General features: G+C 38.9%; 1 protein-coding gene across 9 annotated transcripts in view; it reads left to right on the top strand.

Moving 5' to 3' along the window:
* The window catches only part of Rbks (ribokinase), an 87,322-nt gene that overhangs the window by 26,918 nt on the left and 48,592 nt on the right, over positions 1 to 11,812 (top strand). For all 9 annotated transcript variants that reach the window (XR_007348142.1, XR_007348141.1, XM_015479820.2 and 6 more), the window contains exons 3-5: positions 4,480 to 4,543; positions 5,467 to 5,529; positions 9,126 to 9,290. Coding sequence is in view for 7 of the 9 variants with exons in the window: in XM_015479820.2 (XP_015335306.1) it covers positions 4,480 to 4,543; positions 5,467 to 5,529; positions 9,126 to 9,290 (292 nt within the window). In the remaining 2 variants the exon portion in view is untranslated. The remainder of the gene's footprint in view (positions 1 to 4,479; positions 4,544 to 5,466; positions 5,530 to 9,125; positions 9,291 to 11,812) is intronic.

Consider the following 11,812-nt stretch of genomic DNA (forward strand, 5'->3'; position numbering starts at 1 on the left):
AAAAAAAAAAAAAAAAAAAAAAAAATGGAATATCGAAGAAACAAAAGCAAAAAATTTTTAAAAATATTTTCTTAGATGTTGATGGACTTTAATTTTATTCATTTTTATTTATTTATACACAGTGCTGAGAATCGAACCCAGTGCCTCAGACATGCTAGGCAAGAGCTCTACCACTAAGCCGCAAAAGCAAAATGTTTTGTTTCACTTAAGAGTTTAAAACTAGGGGCTGGGGATGTGGCTCAAGCGGTAGCGTGCTCGCCTGGCATGCATGCGGCCCGGGTTCGATCCTCAGCACCACATACAAACAAAGATGTTGTGTCCGCCGAAAACTAAAATAAGTAAATAAATATTTAAAAAAAAAAAAAAAAAGAGTTTAAAACTAGACCAGCCAAACAGATTTGTCAGGGAATCCATGTTGGAATAAATCAGAAATGATAACCATCACCAAGGGATATAGAAATCAAGTCATTCCCTGAGCAGGAAGAAGACAGAGATGGCAGCCTCTAAGTAAGATTCAGTTACAGCAAGCCTCCAAAGTGCACCCTGAGCATGAAATCTCTTCCTAATTACACCTCTGATGCACATGGTATGCCACCTGTACATTGCCTCTGTATTTCTTATTCCTTGATGATCAGTTTCTTGACGGCAAAGCTGCAGGCTCTATGGTTTCCTTCTGCTCTGAAACATTCTTCCTAATCCCCTAAACTCCGTAATGTCTGTATCATCACCTCCACTTGCTAGGGCTGCCCTTGATGTTCACCTTTAATAGAGTTTGCTTGCATAAAACTGTTAAAAAGGAGAAGAAAAGTTTCATTGCTCTAATTTCTATCAAGCTCTTCATGCCTAGGAATGGCCTTTTCCTAATCCCTGCCATGTTTTTATAGGGACATTTTTCCCAGCTGTGTGACACCTTGATTGCCCACAGGAGAGAGTTATTATATAAAGTAAGATGAGAGAACAAAGATTTAGTTTCTGGCATGAATCTTTAACCTGTTGAACGAGATCCCTTTGCATTCACCTAGCAAATAAATAACTGGCCTCCATCAGGGAAACCTCGGATAGATGAGCTCCTTCCAACAGGGAACCCTCCCCATGACAGTACTTGCTATATGGGTTGTACTTCCCTGTACATATTGAATTCTGCTGGTAAGAAGTTATTATACATTGTTTGAGATTGTTGCCTAATCAGCATTTAGGCCAGAAAAAGATCAAAAGGAAGAGTGTTCTTTAAGGAAGAAGGTATCAGATATGGCAGTTAAATCAGGAATCAGATGAGCACGGTGGCACACGCCTGTAATCCCAGTGACTCAGGAGGCTGAGGCAGGAGGATTGCATGTTCAGAACCAGCCTCAGCAAAAGTCAGGAATCAAGAAACTGTAGCCCACAGAGCAAATCCTACCTACCTGCCTAGTTTTGTAAAGAAAGCTTGATTAGAACACAGCCACACCCATTTGTCTCAGATTGTCTTTTGGCTACTTTCACACTATAACAGAGAGTTGAATACTTACAAAAGAAATCATGTGGCCCATAACACCTGGAATATATACTGCCTGGCCCTTCATTAAAGGAGTTTCCAACCCCCTGGTCTAGGTGATCCCAAAGTTTGCTCAGACCATTTTATCCACATTCCCTGGATCTTTTTCTGGGGGGGGGAGGGTTGGGGGGGCTGGTACCAGGGATTGGACTCAGGGGCACTCAACAATTGAGCCACACCCCCATCCCTATTTTGTATTTTATTTAGAGACAGGGTCTCACTGAGTTGCTTAGCGCCTTGCTTGTGCTAAAGCTGGATTTGAACTTACGATCCTTCTGTCTCAGCCTCCCAAGTGGCTGGAATTATAGGTGTGCGCCACAATATCTGACTCCCTAGGATCTTAACCTAAGTAAATCCCCGTGTTTCTTGATAGCTCCAAAATGAAACAGTTTTCTGTGAAGGAACATATTCACCAGGAAATCTTAGTGCTGCTTGCAGAACAGAAAACTAGAAGTACCGTGAAGAGGTGGCAAGCCTAGGGCCTGGGGAACCAGGCAGGTAACAGGAGCTGTGTAGGCCAAGTAGGGCTGAGTGAACTTGAGAACCTGTGCCTACTTTGGGGGCCATCACCTCTTAGTTCCTGCCTTGTAGGAGTGTGAACCCAGTGTCACCAGAATCTCTGGATTTTCAGGACCTCCTGGAAATCTGTTTTGTGTAATCTCTTAATATTTAAATATGATTGCTGATTAAATTTAAAATAAGGGACTGAGGGGCTCAGTGATGGGGCATGTGCTTAGCATACACAAGCTCTGAGTTCAATCCACAGCACCAGGTTTAAAAAAAATTTTTTTAAATAGCAAGGCAATCACACACAAACCTACACGTGGAAGTTTGCAGCAGCTTTATTCATATTTGCCAAAACCTGGACGCTAACAAGATATCCTTCAGCAGGTAAGTGAGGAATAAAATATGGTCCATCCAGACAACTGAATATTATTTAGCTCTAAAAAGGAATGCGCATAAGCCACATAAAGATACAGAGGGACCTCAGATGCATATTACTAAATGAAAGAAGCCTGTCTGAAAAGGCTACACACTGTGTGATTCTGACAATATGACATTTTGGAAAAGTCAAAACTCCAGAGACAGTGAAAAGATCACTGGTTGCCAGGGGCTGAGAGAGGGAGGGATGAATAGACAGAGACCAGAGGATTTTTAGGGGAATGATACTTACCCTATCCTTTACGATACTATAATGGTGGGTATCTGTCATTATACCCTCATCCAAACCTACAGGATACACAAAGAGTGTATATAACACAAAAAGTGAACCCCATGTAAACTGTGGAGTTTGAGAGATAATGATGTTTTGGTGTAGGTTCATCAGTTTTAACAAAGATGCCACTCTGGTGCAGAATGTTGATGACAAGGGATGCAGGACCGGGCGATGGGAGGGACAGCAGGTACATGGGAACTTTCTGTACTTAACACTTACTTTTGCTAATAACCTAAAACTGCCTTTAAAAATAAAGTATATCTTAAAAAATAGTAGGACCAACAAGATGCATCTAAGTGTCAGATTCAACTCTCACCCACCAGTTTATAATTTCTGCTATGGACTCAACTTAGAAGTCAGGCCAAGATCCAGCCAAGGTGGCAGTCAGACAAGTGGCTGTATATCAGAGTGGCATGACAGGGGATGCCAGAGCATGCAGCCATCACAGCACCAGGAAGCCAGAACTGGCAATAGAGATGTGAATGGGAAGTAGCTGATGTCACAGGCCTTGCAGTGTCTTCTGGGCTTGAGCCTAGACCTAAAGGCCTGGCCTCTGGGGATGGTTGACTAGGCAGATGAGCTAGGGAACTAACCAGATGATTAGGATTCACACTCATTCTGACAGAGAGACCCAGTGACCAAAGTGGGCCACAAAGCAGTAGGTTGGTCTGAGGATCCCGACAGAAGCACAACCACTCGAGTTATGGTTCAGGGTCAGAGCAAGCGGACTAGCCCTCTAGACTAGTCAGGACTTTTTGGACAATACAATAAACAACCAATTCAAAATAGCTTAAGAAAAAAAAACTATAAAGGAGTGAAATGGCTTATATAACTGAAATGCCCTGTGGCAGAGCTGGCTTAGGGCAGCTTAGGCGCCCATTAGTCTATTAGGAGTTTGTATCTTCCCGTGTCTTCACCTTCCCCTGTCTGCTATGTGTCTGTTCCCATGTAGGCTGGCTGCACATGGTGAGCCAGGGGCTCCAGGATTACGGTATCTCATAGTTAGCATTCCCACTGGAGGAAGACTTGTCTTCCCTCGAGGTCTCCATAAAATCCCCAGGATTGACTCTTAGTGAACTAATTTGGGTCATACACCCACTCAGAGTAGTAGTACTTGCTTTTTTAATCAGGCCTGGGACCCTTGGACAACCTTCTTAGATTGTCTATGAATGAAAAAGAAATAGAGGTGTAAAGAAAAAAATCAAAGGGCCATTAATAGAGAGATGGTAAGTAGCATGTAGAAACAATAGTATTCCACTATACCAAGTTACCCAGTTTAGCAAGAGCTATTAAAATTCCCTTCTCTTTGTCTCCCATGTCAAGGTCAGGGAAAAGATAGAGAGATTCTAGAATATCAGGCAAGTCATTTCAAAGATGCCCTCATTTATAGTAAACTCTCATAAATATTGAAGATTGATGATGGAGGATGGCTCTGTCTCAATGGGAATTGTCAGATGAACAGATCAAAAGGAGAAGGAAGCTCTAGAACTTGTGATTCACGTTAAATATGTCACATTTTAGGTGGGATATAAGTGAAACATTAATACAGTATGTAACAATTCTTTGGGCTGAAATCAAGTCTCCCATCTTAAATTAAGAAGATTAATTAGTTAATGTTTATAAAGTACTGTGCAGATATGCCCTTTTAAAATGCTAAGTGTTCTAAAAACTACACTATAGCATTTTACTAAATGTAAAAGATCTAACGTTCACCATTTCTTTGGCACAGGTTGGCAAGGATTCTTTTGGCAATGATTATATAGAAAACTTAAAACAGAATGATATTTCTACAGGTAAATTTTCATCTTTTTTAAAAGTGAATTTTTATAAGTTTCTTCTGTGATCTTGTTTCAATAAAATTGAACATGGAATAGAATTATTACATCCTCCTCTGGTGGCCATAGAATTTGTATGCACAGCTTTGTCTGGTCTTATTTAAATGTCTCCTGGTTCTTTAACGTACATTCCTCCAGACAGGAATCAGGTGGGAGGTTATGAACCTTCATCTCATGGACAAATGACAAGGAAAACCAAGTGATAAGTTCACAAAAGATATTTTAAGAAAAGTGTTATTGTTAAAGCTGAAACCGATCACAGATATCATCAAGGCTGAACCCATGATCACAGAAGGGAAAAATGGAAGGTCAGAGAGGTTCTCTGGCTTTTCAAGAGCATGCAGCAAGTTGGAACTAGAGCCAGATCTAGAATGGAGGTCTTCTGTTTCCAGTTCTGAGCTCTTTCCTACTGCCAGAGGCTGCCTGATCAACATTTATGTTTACATGCCAGACCACAATTCTTGACCAGATGAAATCTTATGAGAATGAAGAAAATTAAGAAAGTTCATTTTATATGTTCGACCTTTTGGTTTTTTATCTCAAGTCTCTCGTTTTTTCAGTGAAGAAAAGAAATGTGTTGATCTAGAAAAATGCATATGTATACAATTATGAGTAATTTGGGGAACTGGAAGTGGGGCTGGTTTGATAGGTTGTTATTAATGCACAGAAAAGGTGCTGCTAAATGTAAAGATGTCTATTTTCCTCATTGTATAGGTGATGGGTATAAATTAGCACTAATTACTTATTTTTTAACTCATTCCAGATGGTTAAAGGTTAAAAAGTTTTTTTCGAGGATTAGTGTTGCATTGAAATTGTTAAAATAAGTTATCCATGCCAGGCTGTATGTACGTGATTGTAATTTTCTTTTTCTTTTCTTGTAGAATTTACATATCAGACTAAAGATGCTGCTACAGGAGCTGCTTCTATAATTGTCAATGATGAAGGTATGTGTTTCGCATATTAGAGCATCATTTCCTAAAACGGATAGTTCATCTCCAGAGCTAGATTGGAAGCACTCACTGCTTCCAGTCCTATGGACCTCTTACCCACCCACCATTTCACAGCCTAATGTGAATTTTCCAATCCAAATATGTTTTCCTTTTTATACTCCCCATATTGATTGCTTAAATATGTCATTACTCATCTGACACATACGAAGCATTATAATTCCCCCAAATATTTGTATTCCGTTATGTTCCCATCATCCTTCATGTGAACTCAGAATTGACATTTGTCTCTAAAAGCAGTCAAGTATTCATCTGTTATTTCCATTACACTCAGTAAGTAAATGTAAATAGGTGCAAAAGAAAGTTTGCTGGATCATATTTATAGAATCTTCACTGAGTAAATGGCAGCAACTAATCACTTCTAACTTATCGTTAGTGTTCAATTTTGTCTGCTCTTTAAACAGCAATCAGATTTCAAAAGTCTATACAAGTAAGTGCACCTCGAGGCTTTACCACAATTAAAACATTAATCTTTAAAAACAGTGACTACCAAAAAAAAAGTGATTGCCTTCAAGTTAGGTTTTCATAGTTTCTGCCAACTGTTTTAAGTATAAAAACACCTACACAGATTTTTTAAAAAGACCAAGCATTTCATGGGCACCTAGGACAGACCTAGTTAGACATTATAGGCAGTCAGTGTGTTTTGTGTTAGATTAGGATTTATCAAGATATTTCTTTTGTTTGCACAGCACCCCCCTTTATCTGTGGGGGAATACATTTCAAGACACCCAGTGGATTCCTGAAACTGTGGGTAGTACTGAGCCCGATATAGACCATGTTTTTTTTCTTATACATATATGCCAATGATAAAATTTATTTTATAAATTAGGACCAGCAAGAGATGAACAAGAATAACTAAAAATAATAGAGATTGTATAACAATTTTCTATGATAAAATTGATATGAATGTAGTCTCTCTATTTCAAAATCTTATGTGCTATACTCACCCCTTGGGTGATGATGTGGATGACACAGTGCCTGCGTGATAAGACAAAGTGAGATGAATGACGTAGGCATTGTAGCTTTAGGCTACTGTGTAAAGGTTATTTGACCACTGCAAGGTCTCAACAATTGATAGGAAAATCAAACACTACCCTGGTGGTAGTATGTATGGGCAAGACACTGGACAAAGGGATGATCCACATCCCAGATGGGCTGGAGCCCAGTGAAATGGGGTTTCGTTATGCTACTCAGAATAACATGCAATTTAAAACCTATGAATTGTTTATTTCTGGAATTTTGTATTTAATATATTTGGACCATGTTTGATCACAGTAACTGAAACCATGCAAAGTAAAACCACAGAGAAAAGGGGACTAATGTGACGCAGTTTTACAATATCACTTTGCATAGAAGGTGTGGGATTTTTAACTCAAGTGATCCTAGAGCTTCAATAATTTTTAAAATTCCATTTAAAGACAGTAGATCAAAGTTTTCACTCAAACAATAGAAAGTCTGTGTTCATTACTTTAAGCTATCTCTTAAGTAATTATTGCTGCCAACATCAGCTCATTCCTTGTCTTAAACCTTTTATTTTGTTCCAGGGATAGCTTCAAGTTTTCTTTTCTTTACCTGTGAAACAAAACCTGCATTTTCCATGCAGAGGTATAATTTCACATTATGTATCAGTGCCTATTATGGTAGACTTTGCCTGGTTCTTAGGGTGGCAGTGCCTTTAAGAGTAGGGACTGCAAGGGCTGGGGCAGGGGCTCAGTGGTAGGGCGCTTGCCTTGCACATGTGAGGCACTAGGTTCAATTCTCAGCACCACATAAAAATAAAATAAAGATATTGTGTCTACCTAAAACTAAAAAATAAACATTAAAAAAATCATCAACAATGAATAAAAATGTTTAAAAAAAAAAAAAAAGAGTAGGGACTGCAGAAGACCTAGGACAAATGCAAAAATGGGACACTTGGTTCCTTTCGTCGAGAGATTGAGTATGCAAGATAAAATCCTGAGTTGCATTTTGAAAGTTCAACTTGAGGGATGAAGGAGTGAGCCACAAAATAGACAGCTGTAGTCTTGAGCTTGTTGCTCAGTAGCTAAGGCCAGTCCTGAAATGCAGATTTGGAGGTCAGAACACAGAGGCTACAGTTGCCTCCAACAGAGAGAATGAGGCCAGTGCAGGAAGCAGAGATGCTGTCTTTCAGCAAGTGGGTACTTTGAATTTTTTCCAGGACCGAGGTTGGGTTTGTGCTAAACCATCCCCACTTTATTAAGTCCTCCTCCTCCTGGCCAACAAACACATCTGTGGTAAGATGATAGGCTAGAATTTGTTCTGTGCTGAGAGGTAATTTTAGGTCATGTCTATACAAGATCATCAGGAGCAGCCTGGAGCACAAAAAATGCCTGTTGCAACGCATTCCCCTAGATCAGTGCCGTCCAACAAAAAGAAGATGCAGGCCACAGGGGGGATTTTAAATTGTCCAGGAGCCACATTTTAAAAAGTTAAAAAAAAAAACAGGTAAACTTAATTTTGACACTGTTTACTTAGCCACAAAATCCAAAATATTACCATTTCAAAATGTATTCAAAAGTGTCATTTGAAATTTAAAACCTTTTTAATGTTTTAAAAGTTGAGATTTTTACCTCCTTTTCTCAGTACTGTCTGAAATCCGCTGTGTGTGTTTTTTACTTAAAGCACAGTTTCAATTGAGACTAGCCACATTCCAAGTGTTTAATGGCCACATGTGCTACTGTAATACTGTGTTGGAGAAGACAGCTCTTAAGAGTTCACCTGAGAGAAATGCACCACTGCCCCTCCACCATGTTGGGGGATTATAGAGAGTGGGCCCAGGTGATAGGAATGTATCAATTCCTTGGTCCTGTCGCCTCAATTTGTTCTGGTATAGCATAGGCTAGATAGTCTTCTATCTGGTACAATTTTCTGTCTGCTAGATAGAATAAAATGTGTTTGGATTGACAGAATTACCTCTTAGAATACCATTGGGTTCATACATCAACTATTTTTTCGTACAATAGAGCATTAGTTTTAAGCTTATACAAGTTTATTCCTATTTATACTCATCTATATGGCATCTGTCATTTATAATTCAGAATCTTTGTCATATATATTTATTAGCATTTCCCATTAAGTAAATTTTTAAGTATGTTTTATAAAATGTATTAACTAGCATTCTTTATACATAGGAATATTAATAAGGGAAACCTTTTAAAATTTTTGTTCAAAGTAATCAGAATAAGCCAGGCCTGGTAGCACACACTTGTAGTCCCTGCTATTCAGGAGGCCAAGGGAGGAGGATGGCTTAAGCCCAGGAGTTCAAGGCCAATCTAGAAAACATAGCAAAACTGTGTCTCCTAAAAAAAGTAATCTGAATAATATGAGTCTCAAGAGACATTCTAAAAGATACATTTGAAACGCAAAATTTAACCTGAATGTCCTGAAAATGTCAAAATTAATACTTACAATACATTTTGTATAATAACTTTATAAAGATGATTGTAACATTGCAGAATATCATTGCTTGGCTTTGCTTGGTTTTAATATAAATATGTAGGATTTCTTTATAGGCCAGAATATCATCGTCATAGTGGCAGGAGCAAATTTACTTCTGAATACTGAAGACCTGAAGGAAGCAGCCAATGTCATTAGCCAAGCCAAAGTCATGATCTGCCAGCTAGAAATAACTCCAGCAACTTCTTTGGAAGCTCTGACAATGGCCCGTAGCAATGGAGGTAATTTTACATATTTGTCACTCTTTCTTTAAAAGCTTTTATCGCTGTCTTAATTAAAGTTAACCTTTTAAGTTAAGCAAAGCAATACTTTTTCTGTAGTAAAATATTCGTTCCTCCATCTGTGAGATTCACTGTCTTGTAGTTCTTGATAACGTTAGAAAGACTTACAAATAGGGCAGAAGCAACATGAGGAACATCTCCAACATCCCACAGTATAATCTGCAGTCTTGTTAGCAGAATGATACAGGGACTAATTAATCTCTGAAGGAGCATTGGCTAAGGTACACCCTGAGGAGTGAGGAGCAGCGGTTAAGCTGTCTATCATGTCAAGTCACTGAGGAGCAGCAGTTAAGCTGTCTGTCATGTCCAGTCACTACCCAGTTACACTTTAATAAACCTCAAAAGGAATCAAAGATTTTTTCTTTCTCCTTTTTGTAAAACTATCATTTTCTCAATAAGCAACCAAAGATTATTTGTATGTAATGTTTTCTATGTTGTCAATGTGTATAAAGCAGCTGTTTTCTTTGATCTTTGATTCGGAAATGGTTAAACCTACCAAAAAAGGCAAAGCTGCATAATGAAACCAGTCACCCAACAGTTATCAACCTAAGGTTAATTTTATTTCATCTTTTCTCCCACCCACTCCTCTTCCTCTGGCAAATAACAAACAGGTTTTTTATACTTCCTCCTCCCTTTTCTCCACTGCCTATGAGAAGAGCATCTTCTGAGATAGAATCCCATTTCTGTCCCTGTAAGCTTTGTGGTCTTAGCAGAATTTGCTGCTTTTTCTGAACTGGTCTGTAAAATGCAAATGGAAATATGCCTACAGGATTATTCTAAGAATGGAATAAAATTAAATGTGATGCCAACCATGGGATGGTACAAGCCAACAAATCCCAGTTTTCTTCTCTCCATTCACTTCTCTCTTTACATTAAAAATTAAGATAATATCCTGATCTAGCACTATTTGGTCAAAAAAATCAAAATAAAAAGTAGCCAATCTAAGACAGTGGCTTCAGTTTGATGTGGTGACATTATTTCTTTGATTTATAATAAGAATAAAATAGAGATTCACATTGACTTTCCCAGATAAGACTTTCTCAGCAAGATAAAAAAACTAAAAGAAGAACTGTGTGTGTGTGTGTGTGTGTTCATGTGTGTGTGTGTGGTGTTCTATATAGCAATAAATGGAAAATAAACCACTGAAATGATTTTGTGAAGAAAGTATATGTCCTGATTTAACAAATTTTCCTCTTGGCAAAACAATGTGCCGTGGCAAATTCTCACTGACATTTACTGTATTTTTAATGGACTGGAAGCTGTCAGAAAGAATTCTAAGCCAAAACCCGTTTGGTTGCATTTTCTGGAAGTGTCACAATAAAGGCTAATGCTCCTGGTAGGCATTCTCTGCACTGCGCTCCTCTCAGGAGATGTGAATCCAGTGTGCCCTTCACCCTGCTCCTGTCTCTGGGTAGATCAAAACATATTCTCAAGTAACTTCTCTTTCTTTTCCACTGTCCCATGTCTCTCACTGTTTCCTCTGTCCTAGTTGAATTCCTGTTGCCCACCCATCTTGTGGAGGAGAGGAAGGTGCTGCCACAGTGAGCTTACCTCTCACAGGTGAGGCTAGAGTAACCCTCTTGGGCAGGCAGCCTAACCTCAGGCTGTCACTGGGTGGGATCCAGAAATGCTTCCTCTGTCACCTGCCATGCAGCTGTTCCATCTGAGGAGCTGGAAGTCCTGGGACATTAGGAAGAGGGATAGGTTAAAGTGGGCTATGACCACCCAGCCTATTTCACACTTTGGCTAAGAGCCAGTGTGCCTAAGTATTACACCTACATGATCTTTCCCGTATAGTAGTCCCTTCTTAACTGGGGCAAATACATTCCAAGATTCGCAGTAAGATGTGAAACCTTAGGTAGTACCAAGCTCTATCATGTAATCTTTTCCATCCTAAGCACTCATCACATATTATGACCAAACCTTTTGCAGTTTGAGAGACATAAAAGCAAAACCTGTGGTAATTTCTCTTCCCTTCTTCTCAGTTTTATGGATAGAAGATTCATTCTTGCTGTAGAGCTTAGCGATCTTAGCATAAAAATTTTTCTTTCCTTATTATCTCAAGAACTTTCACCTTTTCACCTAAAGGAACCACTTTATAAGTTCTATTTGGCAAATATCAAGTTACCTCATCACTACTCTTACACTTTAGAGCCCTTATTAAGTAAAAAAAGGGTTCCTTGAACAGTATAGTACCATGAGACCACAGCAGTTAATTCGATAACCAAGATGGTTCCTAAATGACTAACTTGCAGGTGATACAGTGTGGGGAGGCTGGACAGAGGAACAATTCACATTCCCAGTGGGGTGCAGTAGAATGACGTGAGATTTCATCACGACTCAAAATGGTATACAATTTAAAATTTATGAATTGCTTATTTCTGGAATTTTCCATTTAATAGTTTTAGACCCTGATTGACCTTGAGTAAAACTGTGGACAGCAAAACCACAGATGGCTGGGG

Source organism: Marmota marmota, unplaced genomic scaffold (genome assembly GCF_001458135.2).
Source record: "Marmota marmota marmota unplaced genomic scaffold, marMar, whole genome shotgun sequence".
NCBI lineage: Eukaryota > Metazoa > Chordata > Mammalia > Rodentia > Sciuridae > Marmota > Marmota marmota.